The 21,607-nt window shown below is 43.6% G+C and overlaps 1 protein-coding gene across 12 annotated transcripts in view; it reads left to right on the forward strand.

Moving 5' to 3' along the window:
• Positions 1 to 695: 695 nt before the first annotated feature.
• The window catches only part of elna (elastin a), an 86,473-nt gene continuing 65,561 nt past the window's right edge, over positions 696 to 21,607 (forward strand). For 9 of the 12 annotated variants that reach the window (XM_063205095.1, XM_063205104.1, XM_063205096.1 and 6 more), the window contains exons 1-12: positions 696 to 1,000; positions 15,750 to 15,836; positions 16,774 to 16,806; positions 19,263 to 19,328; positions 19,679 to 19,705; positions 20,061 to 20,135; positions 20,394 to 20,420; positions 20,551 to 20,625; positions 20,808 to 20,828; positions 20,968 to 21,042; positions 21,207 to 21,233; positions 21,326 to 21,400. In XM_063205095.1, the coding sequence (XP_063061165.1) occupies positions 925 to 1,000; positions 15,750 to 15,836; positions 16,774 to 16,806; positions 19,263 to 19,328; positions 19,679 to 19,705; positions 20,061 to 20,135; positions 20,394 to 20,420; positions 20,551 to 20,625; positions 20,808 to 20,828; positions 20,968 to 21,042; positions 21,207 to 21,233; positions 21,326 to 21,400 (664 nt within the window). In that variant the 5' untranslated portion in view covers positions 696 to 924. The remainder of the gene's footprint in view (positions 1,001 to 15,749; positions 15,837 to 16,773; positions 16,807 to 19,262; positions 19,329 to 19,678; positions 19,706 to 20,060; positions 20,136 to 20,393; positions 20,421 to 20,550; positions 20,626 to 20,807; positions 20,829 to 20,967; positions 21,043 to 21,206; positions 21,234 to 21,325; positions 21,401 to 21,607) is intronic. The other 3 variants (XM_063205100.1, XM_063205099.1, XM_063205106.1) reach the window with 3 other exon arrangements.

Consider the following 21,607-nt stretch of genomic DNA (forward strand, 5'->3'; position numbering starts at 1 on the left):
TCCCGTATGTTTGTCAGCAGCTAACTAAAGAATATAATATTTCACCTAAGTAGCTCTCGTCCATGCACTTTACCTTATTCTCTGAGGTATGCTCAGAGGCTTTCGCATCCCAAGTAAAAGGCAGCCATCCTCTGATGATAGGGGTAGACAAAAAAAGAATAAAACATTACATTGTAGATTCTGCAGCCCTCTTTTTCCCCTTGAAAGATAAGTCCTCTTAAAATCCATGCAAATGTTTGGCAGACAGTAAAATTCATTTCAGACAAGTGGGTGGGAAAGAGAGAGGACACTTTCTCCTTCTCTCTCTCTCTCTCTCTCTCTCTCTCTCTCTCTCTCTCTCTCTCTCTCTCTCTCTCTCTCTCTCTCTCTCTCTCTCTCTCTCTCTCTCTCTGTCTCTCTCTCTCTCGCTCTCTCTCACTCTGTCTGTCTCTCTCTTCCTCCCTCCCTCTCAATCTCTCTCTCCCTCTCCCTCTCCCTAACTCTGACACCATTTCTCTCCTCCGCCCTCTTCTCCCTCTCTCTCTTTCTCTCTCTCCCTCTCCCTCCTTCTCTCCCTCTCTCCCTCTCTCTCTCTCTCTCTCTCTCTCTCTCTCTCTCTCTCTCTCTCTCTCTCTCTCTCTCTCTCTCTCTCCTTCCCCCCCTCTCTTTCTCTCTCTCTCTCTCTGGCAGCAGCCTGCATTGTTGGCAGGAGTGTCCAGAATAAAAACAGCAACACTAGACATAAGGGGAGAAAAAAGTGAAATGATCCATTGAACTGAAAGTCTTTGCCCCCCTCTCTATAATTACGTCGCGTCCAGTGTCCTTTTTTTAACTCATTTTTTTCTTGCTTTTATCATTTTTTCAAGCACTTTTATGAAGTGGTAATTAGCTTTGCGGAGGATAAAGCCAGCTGATTTGGACACGGCTGGGGCATTTTGGAGTGCGATGGCTAACAGGACGGTTCTATCACTCCTTCTCGGATTCCTCCTCCTCACTCTGTTGCAGCCCTCGCTACAAGGAGGTAGGTGTATGATTTTTAGGGTTTATGGAACATCATACGACCGCTGTGCTGTGCTGCGCTGCGCTGTGCTGTGCTGTGTGTACCACGGGCAACAGGTGCAACTCTCTGAAGAGCTTTTAAGAAAGAGGCAGCAACATAGTTTCACTGAGTTTGCAGCACCTGTAATTTATTTTCATCATTTCAGCACAAGGCATATGATGTGTGTCACTTGGACTGATGGTAATTTATTGAGTCTGTGCAGGTTAGGCTAATGTTATTGTTAACTTCAAAAGGTTAGACCACTGCAATCAGTTTATTTCACATCATGGAATAGGAATTATTGTAGTTAGTTTTCACATATTGCACAGGAACCTAATGTACCATCAGGGAAACAAATGCATTACTGAAGAACAGCAGTGATATTACAAATACTTAATCGTTTCTATTTTCATTTTTTCCAATGAGTTTCAAATATTCAAACCCTAATAGATTATCACACAGTGGTGCAAAAATAGAGCAGGAGAGCATGCTGTTTGCTGAGTTGAAAAGGGTTTGAGATACAAGTATGCATTGCAGTTGCAGGTAAATGCTTGCAGGTCCTGCAAGTGTTTTATGTTGCAGTTGCACAGATGCCTGGCAATTACCAGAGCTCCTGATAGCAGGAACTAAGAACCCTTTTAGCTACTCAGCCTCCCCCATGCAGGCTCCCCACACATTCCTGCAAAGAGTTTACCTGCAAGGCAATGCCCCCAAAAAATGAAAGATGCAATTATTATTTCACTCATTGATAATGATTATTTCAAATTCCCAGCTCTATACAGAACATTCTACAGTGTTAATTCAACACTCACAGTGTTGATCATGCTCCCCAAGTGTTGAATTTGCACTGCAACATCTACTGTGAAGTTAAAATGTTTATGCAGAAACTGTGTGGCATCAGCCTTGTTTTAAAGTGCACTGCCATTGCAATGACACATGTTGAAGTTGTCAATAGCCCTTAGTTTCGAATCACACTGTGCCCTTTAGCGAGTTGTGCTTAAAAAAAAAAAGCTCAAGAGTGACTTCATACTGTAGTTTGAGGCGCATGGCTCGAATCTCGCAACACACATTGCATCAATGAGCGTACAGCTGCCCCCCTTCTCCCGACAGTTCCATCACACAGAATAACCCATAATAAACTCCCAACGGGCTGCGCTGTGGCGCGCTGTGACTTTGAGCGTACAGATGGCTGTTGAGTCGACGGTTTTGGCACATCTTTTTTGCGTGTCTCAAGTTGTCAAATGCCTTGGTCCCTTAGCGTCAAGTTTATTTATTTTCATTGCGGAAGAGTGTGGTGTTTTTCCTTTTTTATGTGGTTGCTGTTGTTTATCTTGTTGGTGTTTTTTTTTTTTTTGCTGTAATGTTTTGGAATGACCGTACGGACGTTGAACAAGAGCAGATTTGCAGAGAGCCAGAAAAGAAAAGACATTATCCTGTGTGAGGCAGGGAGTTTTCAATCGTCCAGTGCTGTTTCTTGTACCAGACTCTCTGGAGTTGTTTAGCCTGCCCTGGAAAGCAAGCAGAGGTCTGCTGCTGGCTCAAACATAAAGTCAGCCTCACGGGTGATTTATTTATTTGCTCTAAATAATTTCTGTGGCTCTCATTAGTCTATCTGTTTTCAAGCTGCTGGTGTCTCCAAGCATGTGTTGGACTAGCCTATACATTTCCATGCTGTCGCAGCTGTATTGCGTTTGTTACCGGATTACATTAGGCATTTTACGGCTACTGTTTGTATATATTTTAATTTAGTGCAATACTGTGTAGGTTTTTACGTTATTGAAAACTCATACAGCAGCAAAGTCAGTGTTGGTTTCCACATTCACTCCATCTCCACCATGGTTTGGGCTGTTGTATGCATCTTGAAAGCCACACGTAAGCTCATCTGTTGAGCACCTGCTATTTGTGGCCGCATACAGTACTGTACATTAAAGAGGAGATTCCTGAGGCAACACTCACTGTTTCCTCCACTACAGATATCGCTGCGGCGGCTGCCCCACTCCTCTCCTCTCCTCTCCTCTCCTCTCCTCTCCTCTCCTCTCCTCTCCTCTCCTCTCCTCTCCTCTCCTCTCCACTCCACTCCACTCCACTCCTCTCCTCTCCTCTCCTCTCCTATCCACTCCACTCCACTCCACTCCACTCCACTCCACTCCACTCCACTCCTCTCCACTCCTCTCCACTCCATTCCTCTCCACTTCATTCCTCTCCACTCCACTCCATTCCTCTCCTCTCCTCTCCTCTCCTCTCATCTCCTCTCCTCTCGATTCCACTTCTACGTACATGTGTGCATGTTTGTCCTTACATGCTGAAGTCTTAACACATGGAGCCATTTAGATCTACTGCAGAACAGTTTGCTAGGCAGCTCCAACTCAAGTGAACAACATAATCTCTCTGATCTCTCTCTCTCTCTCTCTCTCTCTCTCTCTCTCTCTCTCTCTCTCTCTCTCTCTCTCTCTCTCTCTCTGTCTCTCTCTCTCTCTCTCTCTCTCTCTCTCTCTCTCTCTCTCTGACTCTGGCACTCTCTCTGTCTCTGCTTCTCTCTCTCTTTCTCTCTCTTTCTCCCCTGCTTGTTTTTTTGCATGTAATACATCAATATTGGCTTAAGCTGGGTTCGATCATGCTCTTTATTTTTTTAAGGTGTTACAATTTGTTTTCTCATAGCGGGAGAAAAAGTTATTTTATTGCAGCTAAAGATTAGAGCCAATCAGCTCCTGGATGCCAACATCCCCAAAGCATGCCCATTAAGGTTCACTCACTACCATTAAATACGAAATGCACCGTAACCTACTGTTAGCTATCCAAGGGAACACTCTCCAAGGCCATGGAACCTCAGCTCATTTTTCAGTGTAAGAAAGTGCAGAGTGGGGATGATGAGGGGGGTGAGGGGGTGGGGGTGTACAGCAGGAGGATAGAGTCATAACTGGAGAAGAAAAGGGGTTCTTTTCCCCCACCTGAATGTCATCATTCTCTTTTGTTTTTTTTTGTTTTGGAGGGGGGGGGCAGTTTGATGATGCATTGCACAAGCATCCATCAAATGAATTGGGACAGGAAGTTTTCTGATTGAAGTGCTGAAAATCTTGAAGGACAACGCTGCTGGGAGTTAGGGTGCATTATTTATGCTGTGACTGACAAGGGGAGGAGGAATGTGAAGCCAATGTTTTCGGTAAGGTCATGCAAAAATATCCAGATCCCCGTTCCCAGCCGTCTTAAAAAGAGAGAACTCTTTTTGAGACTGTCACAGCCTGACACTTTCCATTGAGCTCCTTCAAATAATAGTAATAATAATAGTGGAAAAGAAATAAGGGGACTTTTCTAATTATGCTCTGTTGTCTTAGTGTCCTTGTATCCACATTCTGTAATTTGTCACTCAGAACTATGTCACATGAGTAATTGGAAAGCAATCAATCTTCTCAGAATACATACCAACATTTAATCCCCCAACAGAAAGTTTTATCCCCCACTCGACTGGACTAGCCTGGTAAAATCAGCCCCTCATACTTGTACCGAGGGTCTTGCTTTGTTTCATTGACCTGGTTTTCTCAGACGGAATCTTGCCTGATGAATCAGTGATCATAGAGAATGTGCAAGTGATGACGTCAGCTGTGTATACTAAGTTTCAATTCTAGTTCTAGTACATAGACAACATGTACGTTGATTTGTAGCCAGTCTATTTGTACATCACAACCAGGCCATAGCATGAAGTCAGTTAAAAACTTCAGGTGACAGTCTATAATTGCATACCTATAAGACGTCTGAATACAGCACCCTAGTCAGACCCTCTGTATATGTTATGTAGTACCAGGCTGCTGCTGGACAGGGTTATGTGTGTTCATAGACATTCACTACCTTCTGACAAGTGGAAGATTCACTGAATTGATTTTGGAAAAAAGAAATGTAACTACAGTACTAAGTGTTTCTTTCATGTTGAAAATGGCACCTAGAGGCAAGCCTGGCAGCTGTGTTCCCAATGCTAACCACCATGCCTGGCACACCCTGGCCATAGATAAAAGTGTATGAAATCACCATGGATAAAGCCACACACACACCTTTCGTGCCATGAGGACTGATGATGATCCTTCTAATCCACTCCGTGTGCAGAAGTCATTATTTTTGTGGTGCATTTGGCGTGAAGCTTTTTGTCAGGGCTTGCTTCTCTTTCTTTCTCCTTTCTTTCCTCTTTTTTCCGTTTTTTGGCCATGATTCTGTCTGCTAGAATTGGCAGAACTGAGAGAAAATTAATGTGACACATAGGCTGCGTCTCGTGGTCTGCTGGCAACGGAGGTTGTAAAAAAAAAAAAAGAAACTACGCTGTAATGCACCGCAGCTTCACTTGTGCGCACAACCACAAAAATTAACCCTGCTGTGGCTGACCTCTGCTGCCTGTGCGAAACACATCTTGCGTCAGAAGAACTCCGCAAATGATGAATAGCTGCAGTGGAAACAAATGCATTTCAGCCTTATCGTTGTGGTTGGTTGCGGTTTGGAGAACGAAAAAGAGAAAACTAAAAACCTGTCCAAAGTGTACTGCCAACTGTCAGATTGCGCAATGCAGAGAATGGGCTATGTTTGAGTTGAATGAGTAACCCTTCAGAATAGGGACATCCATTAGAACTTTGCTGTTGACAAGGGCTGAACTGGGTCAAAAAACATGCTGGGTCATTTTTGAGTGATCCTCTCCAAATGGTAGGCCAGTCCCTGACAAAATACAAAAACGCCCAACAGCATCTGCAGCTGAGGGCTGTTGGCCCTTGGGAAATGCCCTGTATGCCAGATTCATCATCCAGGCCTGCTGTTGGTCCTCGCACCGCCTGAAAACCAATAGCCTAGCAGAAGCCATTATGCCCTGACCTCAACACTCAGCACCATAGTATGCTGTAGTGCTCGTGGCCCTTTGGCAAGGAAACACAAGGGGTTGGGGGGGCTGCTATTGTCGATAAGCAGTTTCATTTTTGCAGTATTAATTTATTATGTGTCGTAATCACCGCAAGGGTCATGTTAATAGGCCTGTCATCCGTGCTAGCTGTAGTCTATGTGCCTTTGTCCCAAACACTGAAGCCTGCTCTCACTCATTGCACTTACCCCTGAAGTCATGACAGGACCAAATGAGACCGAGGGGAAATCACCTAGGCTAAACATGAGGAAAGCTGCACTGTATACAGGGAAGCCAACAGGGGGAACAAAGGGGTAATTTTGCTTGGGCCCAGGGAGTGAGGGGGGCCCAGAATTGGGTCCTCATTTCATTGTATGCATTGGGTTGGGAGGGACCTTTCAGATGACTTTGTCCTGGTCTCAGCCAAAGTTGTCAACAGCCCTGACTGGGTATATAGAATATGTGCTCCATCATATAATGTGTGTGTAATCACCGACTGGAAGAGATTTTACTATCAGCTGTCAATGCTTTTTGTGAGTGTTGTGAATACCGAGAACAGGTTCTCTGGACTCACTGAACTGGGTTAGATATATATATATATATTTTTTTAAACCCGTTCCATATTAGAACGCAGAGGGAGGGAGGGAGGGAGATGGAAATGTTTTCGTGTGTAGAGTGACTTTTGTATGCATGTGAGGGGAACAAATGAGGTGTGAAGGGCGCTGCATGTTCATGTTTATGAATGTTCAAAATTAGCATGAAGTTTTGGGGTGTCTTTGTAATGATGGCGTTTCCATACTGTAGGCCTACATCACAGCTTGGCTCTCAAGGGAAAAAAAACAAAAAAACTTGTGGAACATTTTACTCTCCGTCCGGCCAGATCAAAACCCAAAATGGTCTCTTTGACAGTGATGAACTATAAAGTGTCAGTTTTCACTGTTTGTTTTATACCCTTGACTAATATCATATAGAGGGGAAGTCGTTTGGAGTCTGGCGCTCTCTGTCAAGTGTTTGACTACGTCTGTGCCTCTGGGGATTTCAGGCAGATGATTTGCTCCAAGCTTGTCTTAAGCTGTGCTCTGTGAATTCCCCGGAGTTCAACACATGTTGTAATACAATGGATGTGGATGCTGGACAGTTCAAGGGAGAGATGGACACTAAAGGGTGTTTTCCCCTTCTCTCTTCCCTGGCTTTTTCACATAAACATTCTACCGTCTCATCTCCCTGGTCTGCAGTCAACCTCAGGCAGAGTGGCCATGGGCTGAGATCAGTAAATCAACCCCCCCCCCCCCACACACACACAACACACACACACACACACACTCTCCCCTCTCCCCTAAACAAACACACAAACGCGTGCATGCACACACACACACACACACACACACACACACACACACACACACACACACACACACACACACACACACACACACACACACACACACACACACACACACACACACACACACACACCGAGTCTCTCACACACACATACAAAATGCTACATCTGTGAGACATTTGGAGCAGTTTGTCAGTGTTTGCTTTATGGTAATCATAAAGGGCCATTGGGTAAAGCAGCGACGCCAGATTATGTTTTTCACGGCACTTTCCTTTTATTTGACATCAGGTTTTGTCCTGCCGATGTCCACAGACAGTCCGACTATCGAAAAAGGTTGGACGTCAGCAAAAGCCACGGCTCCAGAGCTATGAAGATGTCCTTATTTTTTCTTCCCCTCCCTAGGCAACAGGCTTTGCTGTGTCTAAACAGGTAGAATAGTTTAGTCATGACTCAGTCGGTAATCCTATTTACTTTAGCTTTGTGCAGCAAATTAGATCTCTGTTTAATTAAGGGCACACAGCATGACTTAAGCTGAGTACATGGCAAACATAAATCTTCTAAATTACTTTTTCATTTAACCTAGGCTTGGTCAACTCTGCAGTGGTTGGTGCTGCTGATTTTTTTTCTGCAAGTTTAATGTGTCGTTCGAGTAAGTGACATGAACTCTTACTGGATAATTTTCAACTCGGAGAGAAATATGACTTGAATTCTTCTTGGCATTCACTTTAAATAAAGGGTTGTAACATTAGACCTCTTGGCACGAGCGAGCTACGCTAGTAGGATGAAGTTTCCTCCTCTCCAGCTGGGATGCTGCAGTTCCAGTTTTTTCTTCTTTTTCCTTTCTTTTTTTTCCCTCCGCCTCAAATGCATCCATGGTTTTAACCCAAACGAAACTTGTCATCTCTCTGTCTTATCCGGTTATGAGTGAGAAGATGCCTCATCAATCATACTTTGTGATGCGAGTCAACAGCTCTTGGGCTTATGGAAGCCTCATGTGGTCCTCTTTAAGGGGAGGCTCTCATGCGTATTCTCTACAAGTCGAGAAGGGATAACGGAGGGAGATGAGCATGTATGAGATGTGTTTGACCTTTAACACATAACGTTAAAAAAAACAGTTTGGATGACTCGAAGAAGAATTCGACAGTGTGTGTGGGAGATGAGCATATATGAGATGTGTTTGACCCTTAACCTGTGAGAAAAAAATAGTTTGGACGACTCTCGGAGAAGAGCCCAAGAGGTGTGTCCAGATGGCTGTATTGGTCAAGGTGAAACACCTCGCTTATGGGGACATGGCAACAGGTCAGGCAGTCAAGTCAGTGATAAAGCAGATGTCTGGTGAAGATAATTTTCTGAATTTGGTTTGACATGGAGATGCTTGCCTTACGCGAGACAGTTTGAGATGGTGGGGGCCTTGGCTTGTCTCCCAAGAAGTGTGACTGTAAGCTTACACTATGTGGTGTCGGGTCTTTTTTTTCCCCCATGTGGTCCTCATCTCCATTGAAGGGATTCCGCACACAGCACCCAAAGCCAGTCAAGCAGCCACAGAACCTCAGTCTGACAGAGCTCTACAGCACAAGAAAGATGAGGGATTGCCGGGAAAGGGTTTGCGTGAGGGTGGTGAAGGGTTGAGGCGAGGGCTGGATTAAGATGGCCTGGGGCCCCTAGGCTGCAGGTTGCTGTGGGTCCTCCCGGAAAGAACATTTCGTGACAAATTTACATAGACAGTGCTAGGAATGAAGGATCATTTGTCTCCCAGCTGTACGCAACACAACATATGAAATTTTAAATACTGCATCGTGTCACTATTCTGCCATTTTTCACTTTTGGCCAATTATCCTTTAAGACTGTACCGTCACACCGGTGTGATGGGAATGTTCGGGCAGTGAAAGTTCTATAGAATTCTGGGCGTCATTCATTACAATTTGGAATTTTAGAATCTTGCATTGTTATAGAACACATTCTTTTTATAGAATGTTCAAAAACCCACCCTCTTAAAGGTCAGGAGCCCCCTGTCAGGTGGGGGACTGTACCGAGGAACTGTACCGAGGTGGTTAGGATGACGGCCTCAGAGAGAACATGTGACTCGGGTTTCTCTCGTTTCTTTTTTTTGTTGGACTGGGGTGGTCTGGGAATTTTACAGTTCATCACTTGAAAATGTACAACATCAGATTCCACCTCTAAGCCCCTAAGGTGCAGGAATTCGTGGCTTTGGCCAGCTTCTCATCTCCTCAGGGGTGTGTGTTTGGTACCCCCCCCCAGCGTTCCAGCCCCCTTCCTTCCTCTTAATTCTGCTCCTCACTTTGTCATTCCTGGCAGGTGAGAGTCAGCCAAGATGTTCAAAGACAGACGAAGGCCCAGACCGTTCTAATGAGATCAGAATCCCACCTCTTCCCTAAAAACGCTGCCGCCTGTGTGTCGTCTGTTTATTTGACTTCGCATGCCGCACATTTGTGCTCTCTGCGCCGCAGATGTGTCAGGCGCTTGAGCACGGGCTCAGAGCCTGAATTCAGAGCGGACGTGGGATGGAGATGGGGATGAGGATCAGGAGGAGGAGGAGGGAAAGGCAGGGAGGAGAAGGCGAAAGAAGGGGAGCTCACTATCAGGGAGAGTTACTTCTTTTCAGTCTGCTTTTGGCTGGAGTCTCTCTTTCTCCCTTGATCTCACCCCTTGCATCCCCAACTTTGTTTTGTTCCTAGTGGGGGCATACTCTTTGCCAGAATTTCACACAAAAAAAAAGAAAAAAAGAGAGAGACCAGACACCACGTGATCTCAGAGGGAGAATGTGAGGGCCACTGTCCAGATTTTGTTGTGCCAAGTCCAAGATAACGATCCATCTCAGAAAATAGATTAGGCTTTTCTGTTTGTCGCCAGCGTAAGAGAGAACCAGTCAGTCCTTGAAGGCGGCCTTGCTTGCTTGTGGTTGTTTTCTTTGTTTACTTCTATTTTGCGTTGACGGAATTTAGTTAAAACTTTTTGCGAAATCAGTCTAGCGCAGCGACACCATGCTTTTGTTGTGAGGGTCAAATTTGATTCGGGGAAAATGAGCTAGCTAATTCTGGTAGTGCTTCTGAGTCTTGTTCATCGCTTGTTTGCACATGTGTAGCATATTTAGCGGTTCTCACAGAAATTAGCGATGCAATATTCAGAGTGACACCTGAAATGTTTAATCAACCAATAGCAATTCCGTTCCACCTCTATCTTAATCAGACCGTTAAACATCTTGTTTATTGAAGTCAATCCAGGTGTTCATAACTGATGTAATTTCGTAATAATTCCGTTTCAAGGTAGTTTAAACAAGACTGATTAGATCAAGAATTGGCAGATCAAAAGAGTCTGCTGTAAATTAAATATAGAACACATGTTTGCTCATGTAGTCACCCAAAAGCCTTTAATTGTGTGACAGTTCATAAATCATAACCAAATGTCTCAATTCTGAGGGAAATGTTCGGAAATAAGGGGCCTAATGAGTTCCCCTCTCATGACGCCTGTTTTTCATGACATACGCATTGAGTGCATTTTATGACGTTACTTAAGTGGGAAATGGCAGCGAAAGGAAAACCTTCCTGCTACAGCCCCTATTCCTAATCCATCCCATGCTTTTCTAGTTGAGTGCCCGTGGCTGCTCTGCATCTCTGTTCTACTGGGGATGGCACCTCGTCCAGCTTGATATAATGAGAACTGGGAGAGGCCTAATCTCATGTTTTTGCACATATTGTTTTAACATTCGGAAAAAAGTGGAGTAAAATCCCATTGCAGAACTCTGAACTCCGTGACCCAGTTTACGAGAATTTTGCACGTAATCAACACTGACATGTAATGGGCTGAGGAGGTTTCACTTTATTGGTTGCGCCTCAAGATTCTTGATTAGTGCTTTTAGCAAATTGAATTTTCAGACTTTTCAGATTTCTTGAGCAACAAGTACTGTATTCGTTTCGATCATGCTCATGATAAGTTTAGAAATGTGTCGGCTCACTCCGTGATGTGACGGATTCTAAATTGGCTTAGGCCTCTTGCTTCATTGTGATGGCAAGGGGGCGTGAGAAACAGTCTGCTGATACATATTTTAAGTCCATCAGATGCTAAACAGCTACAACATTTGGTACGCAACCAAAACCCACATCAATCAAGAACAGTTAGAGGACTGACCATATAGGCTGCCTCACCTGATGGTTTTTGTTGATAATGTAATGAACTTGTGTGGTCCCGGATAGAAATCCTTTAACTGGAATGACACATTAATTGGCTGTCCTACATGCCATTGTGATAGCCTAATTGAAAGCAATTTCATAGTATGAATGACCCAACACAGTTGGGTAAATGGTAGCTTGTGCCAAAACAAAGTTAGGCCTAATTTTTGTGAATCTACTGTGAGTTCAATGACTAATGCACTCTGAGGTTTCAAGGTGAAACTCTCGTTAAGTATTACTGACCGCATTACCATTGGCCAACAACATGCCTTGTTGTCTGAGCCTGTAAGTTAATGGTGTATTGAAGCGTGTAGTCAAGGAAAACCAAAGGTGTGACCAGTTTTGTGTAGTCAAGGAAAACCAACACGGAAACTGATGTAGTTGCACGGCATCGAGGGTTCTGGAGAGGGGAGAGAGAGAGAGAGAGTGGGTCAAGATCCTTTGGATATGAGGCCTGAGCCTCGTGCACTTTCTCTGAACTCCAAGACAGGAAATCCTTCCTTTGATTTCGAAATGACTGCTCCGATATGCTCCGCGGAGAACAATGGTGCTGGCCGGAATGCTGCACTGCATGCCAGGTCTGGCCATCACTGAAGATGTGTCATCTGTCGCTCAGCCACCCTCCTTTGGCCGCCCCCAGGACAAAGTAATCTGAAAGCCCCCACCCCCACCCAATACATACTATATGCTGAGGGCCCCCTCCTTCTCCCTAGGCCCGTGACAACAGCACCCCACCACCACCCCTGTCAGCTTCCCTGTCTGTCACCCTCCTCATGTCTTCACAAGGCTTTGGACCTTCTATTATTAAGAAAAAACTCTCTGTATTGTCTATATCAGTCCCAGTCCCTTGCTCCGTGATTGCAGATTTCCCTGCCAAGACAATAAGCAGGCACTTGTTCAGAGAGACTTGATAGGCACTTTAATGACGTTGGAAAGCCTCTGGAGCCTTTGGTCATTTAGTAGCTCGTGAAACGCTGAGAAGTTCACACTTGCACTGCCTGGTGGTTTTGGTGGTGTCGGCTGGAGTATGTTGCAATACCGAAGCAGCTTTTTTTGGAAGCGTCGAGCTTGTAAGTTCTCACAGTCAAGCCAACCAGCTAATTCCACGAGGCCAAAGGGCTGGAAATCTGATCACACTCCAGCCTGTTCCAACTGCCTTATTGTCCCCATTAAAACCAGTTTTGAAGGCATCCTTTGTGGAGATCTATCAGTGTGTTGATGAGATCATTTGTTATTCAAGGATATGTCGGCCACAGTTTTTCAAATAAATGTTCACTGGAAACGGGTCTCTGGATTTTCCTGTAAAAGTTGCATTGTGAAAATAAAGTTCAGAGCACCATACCAAGGACTCTGTTTTAATATGCAGATCCCTGTTGGCATCGTTTTTTGGGTCGAAAACATTGTTTTTCTTTAAACAAAAACAGGCTGGATAGACTAAATATTTTTCGGGCCCCATCTAATCAAATTTTGTGCATGATTTTAGTATTTGGAGCACAAATAAAACCATGCTGTCCTCTTGCAACCTCTCTCTCCAAATATGATGATGGCTGGACAGTCACTCTGTCAGGCCTCTAGTCCTCTACCTCCTGTACAGGGCAGTATGTTTTACAGTTAATCCTTAAACTTTCCACCAGAAATGTACGCATGTACTGCACAGTGTATATGCAAGCTCATTAGCCAACTTTGTTCCATTTCTTCATTGCCTCACTCTCTCCATCCTGTGCCAGGACCAATCTGTAATCTGACTCGAGCTACTCGGGTCTGAACGTTCCAGATTCTACTGTAGCAGCTATACGTTTATAATAGCTAGCTCCACATCTCAACTTGATCTGATGGCTCGCTCGCAAAACTGTCACCTTAAGAAGCGAACACCAGGGTGTGATTGAAAGATATCGTGCCTTGGTGTGAGGGTGTTTCGGCCTTCTCCTAATCTTAGTCTCCCATCAGCCCAGTCCTCCATGCTGCTGTTCAAGCATATGGCAGCCCACAGATCCATATGGTATAATGTTTTGAAAACTTGGCACACATACTGGGAACAGTCCCATTACTCTTTTCACATAGCTTCATGTCTACATCGCGAGCATCCTATCACCACTAACAGGTCAGAAATGGAGGTGTAGGTTTATGCACTTAACTTTTTGAAGCAAATGTCTGAAAAAATCGAATTGGCCAATTAATCCAAGTGCAGCACACCCTATGACATCAGCCTTGTCATGTTGGATTTTCCACCACATTATATTTTATCAAAAGCGGCAACTCTTCCACCGGGCCACAAACTTTGGCCACTCTTTTATGAAATTTGCAAATGTAATCTTTTAACCAAACGCTCCCAAAAGTAATTTCTTGGCTTGCTCTACTTGCAAATGCATTCCCTCTTTGCAGACAACTTAAGTTCATAGTGAGGCTGCCAAACATGAATTGGGGTCACGGCACAGTGCTATTGTGCTTCAAAACCAGAGTCTAATATCTGGGGACAGGAAAACAGTTTTGAAAAATCACAAAAGAATGTAATGTTTGAGTGCAGCAAACAGCTATTTTGGTAAATAACCATAAACTGTTTCCAAGTGTCATTTGTGTGTGGCGAGGCCATTTTAAGCACCAAAATTGAAAATGGCAATTTAAAGGACCAACCTTTTTTGAAGTAACAACTCATAATTTTGTATTGAATTACTGTACCTACAGTACATGACTGTTGCAAAGCATAACGTTTGCTCTAACAACTAACAATGATTTTTTTCATAACATCAATTGGCTTTCATGTAAGCATTTGATAAGCAATGCTGTTTGAAATTCACATTCAACCCTTATATGTACAGTCTGATTATAACCATGTGGATTTTGCTCCATGTGACATTTAGCAAAAAGCAAAAATTGCGTCTCTCCCACTATGTAGTTTTGGTGGTTGCTGCACACATGTGTATGTGATGTGGCAGCGTTATTATTGTGATATCCATACTTGATTCAATCAACAACTTTAAGACGTTTCCAGCTGCTACTTACCTTTTCAAATCTCTCCCAAAATTGGTTGCAGATGATCCACAGAAAAGCTGCACAAATGTTTTGTCATCACCCCTCATTACCCCACTCCCGACCCACATGTCTCACCCCTTCCCCACCCAAAACCATTCATCCACTGACACCTTTTGAATTAGGCGGCGAAACCATCACACAGGAAGTGACCTCATGTCCTTACCAGTCTGTCCTGTAAGGCAGCCGACACTAAAATAGCTGTAAAAGTTTACAACCATGGCTCTTGACACAGTGACACAAAGTTTCCATGACAACGAAGCCCTGCTGGGCTTCTTGTCCCGCTGATCAAGGCGATATTTAGGCATCAGATTACCTGTAAAGGACATTGATTACACTATCGTGTTGACTGGGACCGGGTAAATAGTTTTGGCTCGGCAGAGAGAATGGACAGTAATTCTCTGTAATTTCCCCCTCAACTGTATACATGGACTAAATTAAGGAGACAGTGATCCAGTGCTGCCTTGCCTGCCTGGGCCCTGCCACGCAGCCCTGTTAATAAACACTCTGCGAGCCGTGTACATGTGGCTTACATTAATTGGCCTCCAAACACATGTAAAGCCCATTAAATATGATCTCCATCATGGTGAGAGAGCCGCTCACATGCAACAACTGGGGCCCGGTGACACAAACCAGGCCCATACTGTATACCTCCACGCTCACGGTGACTTTACAAGTGATCGGGCCGTTTCAAGGTATTGGGGGCCCTCGGCAAAGAGAGACATGGGCCTCCCTTTTTCCTTTTCAGACTATTGGGGAGCCCCCCCCTCAGGAGAGATTTTGATAGCAGTATCATTTGACCCTCACAACGTTTTCATTGCTGTCATTTAAAAACAAGTACATAACCAGGCATCACCAGAGGGCCCCCTTCAGCTGGGGGCCATAGTCAATTGCCGAAGTGCTCTTGTCTGGTTGTTACTGCAAGTGATGCCTGCTCTGAATGCACAGTGTTCTTAGTGTTGCAACTGATGCGTGTTTACAACTTTGTCTTTTTGTAGATTTTATGTTTTTTTTTCTGACCAAAATATTACATCATGACATTGCATTGGTGTTACATGATGTCTCTGTGCAATGCCAATTGACCAGCAGGAGATTGTTGGTGTTTTCATAACCTCTCAGACAACCGTGCAATTGTTTTTGTGTACAACAACATTTAGCAGTTTGAAATGAAATTAAATATCTCTCCCCCCGTGGTGGTGGAAAGATTGTATTTTGACCTTTTGCAGTATTTTCTCAACCTTTCAAAACAACACTGAAAAAGAAAGTGCACAAGAAAATGAAAGTATGCCATCTTTTTTTCCTCCCCAGGTGTCTATGTCCCAGCAGGGGGTATCGGGGCAGTTCCAGGTGCAGGGGGCATCGGAGGGGTTCCTGGAGCAGGTGGTGTTTACCCAGGTACGGATCAATTCAGCGTATCACAAAGACAAATTATCGGCACAAATACGAACATGTGGAGATACTTTGTACTGTACCGCGTATAAATATTTGTGCAAGAAAGGCAATTATGATAATTGTTGGTTGTTACGCCGTGCTTACACCATTACAAATCCTCTCTGACCAAAGCCTATTAAGTTGCTGCAAACGGATGTAAAAACAAAGATGTAATTATGACGTTCGGTGCCATACTTGGGAGCATCACTCAGGCGGCATTACAAAACATACAGAAAAGTTGGACGGCGTAATCTAAACTGTTCTCACGTTTTGCTTTTCCAACACCAAGACTTTTTCACCGCAGAGAGACTCTTAAGTGGTGAAGCTCGGTTGGAGATGGATAATATCCATCACGAATTTACTGCTTGTCCATAACAGCCAACGGTCCGCCTCAACCGAAGCTAAAAGTATATTGGGCGAAACACGTCCATCACGTTCATCATTGTCACAAACTGCGTGGAAGCAGACGTTACACCCTTTTTTCTGCTTTCCACATGCTAATTTAATGTTTCACGTCAGAGACGCTGGGTACATCTGGATAAGTCATATCCACCATCCATCCACTAACAACACGTGTCATAAATCCTGTTGGGGAGGAACATGAAGGTCAAACATTGCCTCACTTTGAAGGGTCCCGCTCCTTCGAAGATTTAGAGCAGAACTTGGCTCTGTGTGGCCGTTCCTTTTGACATGACACAAAGCTATAGCACAGTGTAGAATGGATGGATGATCTAAGCAATGCTGTGGGGACCACAGCGTAGCACTGGGGAAGAGCCGAAAGTAAGACGTTAACTGCTACTGGCTGGAGAGTATAAATCTCACATGTACAAATTTTCATATGTCAGACATTTAAAGTGTGTCTGTCTGTGTGTTTCTTTTTTTCTTTGTGTGTTCTATGCAGGAGCTGGAGGATACAAACCACCGAAACCTGCTGGTAAGTATGTGTAGCACTGCTGTACAAGACCTCACACACACACACACACACACACGCACGCACGCACGCACGCACGCACGCACACGCGCACATGCGCACGCACGCACGCACGCACGCACACACACACGCACACACACACACACACACACACACACACACACACACACACACACACACAGGATGGTGAAATACACAAGTTTTTTTCCAAAATGATAGGAAATGGCAAATAATGTCATTCACATGTTGCCTCTACTCAAACATACAACTGAGATTAAATCCATAAATCCAGCAGTGCCACATATGTGGTTTGGAAAAGTTATGTTTCTGTCTCAGTTTATGTATTATTTAAAAAATAAAAATAACATAGTCTTTGTTTAACTAGCATGGTGCACCATCAACCATAGAGAAAGTATTATATTAGACGTTTTTTCTTGTATTCCCAGAGATTTCATCCTACTTACAGTAATATATACAGGCAAGTGTTGCCAAACACCCAGTTCTCATTATGTGGATTTGATTAACATGGGATTATTCCAGACAGCACAGTGTGCAGCTGCAGACACTTTCAAAGAGATGTCTTGTTTACCAAAGCACTGAACTCCCCTGCAGACGAAAGGAGATCCAATTTCAGCGCCATTCATCTGATCAGAAAGTGCAAATGACGCCCCTTTATGATTCATTTTTGTAAAATCCTGCTGTTGTGTCAGTGAAATCCCAGCTGTGGTGTTTGTGTGGCACGACAAGACAAACTGTTTATTGGTGGTGAAAACGTTAAAGTTTGACTGTGGGTATAAACATATTGATAGACAATAAACATATTACAGATGTGGAAATAAGTGAACATACAGTATTCACTTTCTTTTTGTGTTGGCTCGATTCTCCATTTTCTTTTGTACCTCAGCATCTCCAAAGCTTATCCAGAGGAAACCCTAGACACGTCTATCAGTATCCACTTGTGTTCAGATATTAAAAGCAGGGGGGCTGTTATATTTGGCCCAGACTGCTTATCTCTCTCCTGATGCCAACCTGAATTCATGGCATACCCAGAGCCCCCGTCCTACCCTACCCTACAGTACGTGTCTGATACAGTTCACTCTCAAAATAGAAAGCCAAGGGCACTTTCATCTGTCCTTGTGCTGTAACGTTGCAGCACCAACTGCAGCATTTTGTGCAATGAAGTCAGTTGACAATGTGTTAGACAGCAGTAAATCCGGTCATAAAAATGCTTTCTGCTTTCACACTCATTAGAGGCAATGTCCAGCACCTGGGTGTTTGTTGGTCATTCCTCCAACATTTGCAGCACATCCGCTCTTGAGGAAAATCACAGCCGTTTTATTAGGCTGCTTTATAAGAATGATAATGGATTGCAACCATTCTTTTGGTCTCCCATCGGCTCATGGTAGGGGAGATGTATTGGCCGATTACCTCAGTGGAAGGGGTTGGTTTTTTTACGACGTGTCTTGTTGACTCACTGCCGTATCATAGAAGATTCTGGACCACTGGTGGCGGTGGTGTGAGCGCACCACTACATCACCAAGATGTATTTATTCGATGTGTGCTTGTCTGGCCACCAGAGGCAGCTTGATGCCATCGTAAACGCCAACTCCGTTTAGGTTCCGTTTTAAATTTGGATTGAAAAAAAAAGAAATATTGCACAGCGGTGTCACTAATGAATATGTCTCAAGATGTTTTACAGTGCCCAGCTTGAACTTCGCTTGAACTGATGTTTAACCGTGAGCCCAGTCTGTCTGTTGACTCACGTCTGAAGTAGCCTTCTTTACCGTCTTGCAAAATGATTGCACAGAAAACCGCTTTTTATTGTGACATGGATCAGTTTTGTGCTTTTACATTACAGTAACTCTTTGTTTCTACTAAATTCACCGGTTCAACGTTTTTTAACAAGACAGCAAAGTGTTTGCTGTTTAGCATTGGCAGTTTGATACAGGTTAGATAGCCAGCCATCAGACAAGACAAGTTAATATAAAGGTCACTAAAAACTCGTAATATCTTGTAGAACAAAGCGTATCTCTGAAAGTTCCACACAGATGTGCTAGACAGAGGTGCTTCGTGATGTTCACCCTGATCCTAGTCAGGCCAGTGCCACACCTATTGCCCATGACAGTTTTGATTAAACACATCACAATGACATGACCATCTTTGGTTGTCTGTGTATATCAATAATAATGTGCATTTGATGCTGCCACTAAATTAAGCACAGATGTTTCATCTGACAGATGTTTCAAGTGTCTAGAGTTTCCTTTTATGTCTTACTCTTTATTTGTCTTTCTTTTTAAACATCAATTTACCTAGGGACTTCAGATGAGAACTTATCTGTGACTAATTCGGGTGCATAGACAGTACATGTTCTGTATGTCGTGTTAATTAATGTACTGTACATTGTCCCTTCATGAATAGAAACAGTAAAATAAACTTGTAAACATTTTGTCATCTTGCAGCTGGAGCTGGTGGCCTGTACCCAGGGGGTGTAGCACCAGGTGGAGTGGGAGCGGGAGGCCTTGGAGGTCAGATATTTAACATTTGTTATTCAATGTTCAGTATAATTATATTATAAATGTTGATATTTTTTTATTTGTTTGTTTGTATTTCTATTTTGCCGTGAGATGTTTTCATCCTCATGTTTTTCAAGGAGTTTAGTAGTCCAACTGCTTACCACTTAACTCTTTGGATAACATGACATGGATGATTGAGAATGTTCACAGACAAGCTCATATTTCATCATAATAACTGCTGACCTTTTCTTCATGGAACTGATTACAATGTTCTCAATCTAATTGTTTAACTATTTGTTTTATTTTTCATATGGATTTTCATAAATCATACTGACGTGCATGCCTTCGGGACTTTTTAATAGGAGCTGGTGGAAAACCACCTAAGCCAGGTAATTTCTGTGAATTTGACCACAGTAAATGCAGGGTGTGCAGAATTATAAGGCAAGCAAGTTCTTTGACCATACCCTTCATTTAATGTCCTTTATTCCAACCCCAGCCTCTATGAACATACATAAAAAGGACAATATGATCAAAAACGAGTATGCCTAATAATTCTGCACACAGTGTACAGTACATGCAAATACTACACACTACACACGTACTACACACCGTTTTTTGGATGCAATGACTTTTTCAACAAGGTACATCCTAGACAGTGGTTCACCATGTTCATCTGCTGCTTAGTTGTGTGGGAATGTTATTTCAAGGCTGTTACACTCGTCCTCATCTTTTGTGCTGTATCAGGCTATGGTGGCTATGGTGGATATGGTGCTGGGGGAGTGGGCTCAGGCGGTCTTGGAGCTGGAGGACTTGGGGCAGGTACGAGAATTGGTCGTCTGTAAATATGACAAATAATAAATATGGGCTTCAATCACCACCCATACCAGCACTAGTAAGTGGGCTGAATACCTTACTTTAGAGAAATCACCAAAACACTAATGGTCGGTGAACATCACTCACACTGTCCTGTTAAGAAGATGTTTATAGTGTTAATACTTAAGTTGTTTATATTGTAATCTTTCTCCCATTTATGACTTTTCTTATAACATACGGATGCTTTTATTCCCTTTACAAAAGGAGCTGGTGGGAAGCCACCTAAGCCAGGTAAGCTCAATAAATGAAACCAGTTTATAGATATGTCTTTCAAATAAACACTGTTCACACAGACAGGAGATTGATGGTGATGATGATGATGATGATGATGATGATGATGGCACTCTTCTTATTTCATCAGGTTATGGTGGCGTTGTTCCTGGGGCTGGTGGAGTTCTGCCAGGGGCAGGAGTAGGAGTTGGAGGACTTGGAGCAGGTAGGATTTCAGGATGTGCTTCTCACAACAGATTCTGGTAGATTTATCTAATTTAGATAAGAACTAATGATGATGGAGCTAATTCCCTGTTCGAAATGTGATTATGCTAGTCCTTTGAGCTTGCATGCCTTTGATAAACACATAAACACACATTGATGAGCATGCTTATTGTGTCTTTTTAGGTGGAAAACCACCTAAACCAGGTAAGTGCCTATGGAAGTCACTGGGAGTGAGGTACTGTAGTTAATGATGATGATAACAATAGTGATGGGGAATCCTGATGATTCATATGTGAGTGATGATGTGGATGATGGTCATTGTTATGTTTCCCTTCCTCTTCAGGTTATGGAGGAGTTGTCCCTGGTGCTGGTGGAGTTGTCCCAGGGGCAGGATATGGAGTTGGAGGACTCGGAGCAGGTAGGACCTCTAACTGTGCGCACTTCACAACTTCTGGTAGATTTATTCAAGATTTGTTTTTATCCTGAAACTGGTACAATATAAAAAATACAATTATTTTAATGACTCGCTCGCTTGTGGCTTGTGATAACACACTAACGAGTGTGTCTGTGACTTTTTAAAAGGAGCTGGCGGAAAGCCACCTAAGCCTGGTATGTTCTACAAATATGACCACAGTGATGTGTTTCGCAGTACTGAGAAAGTGGTGGTGATGATGATGACAAAACTTTTTCAATTTCATCAGGTTATGGTGGCGTTGTTCCTGGTGCTGGAGGACTTGTTCCAGGTGCCGGATTAGGAGTTGGTGGACTTGGAGCAGGTAGGACTAAAATCTACTGGACTCTGTAAGCATTAGTGGTGTGCATTGCCACTTCCCTTACGATTCCATGCGATTATGGTGATGATTCGGGAGGTAAAGGTTCATTTCAGAACAATTCAGTCAGATTCCACTATGCATTGCAATGCATTACATTTGTACTGAAAGCAAGGCAAACTTTTCATCAGTCATGAGGCAATACAATACAAG

This window comes from Engraulis encrasicolus, chromosome 8 (genome assembly GCF_034702125.1).
Source record: "Engraulis encrasicolus isolate BLACKSEA-1 chromosome 8, IST_EnEncr_1.0, whole genome shotgun sequence".
Lineage (NCBI taxonomy): Eukaryota > Metazoa > Chordata > Actinopteri > Clupeiformes > Engraulidae > Engraulis > Engraulis encrasicolus.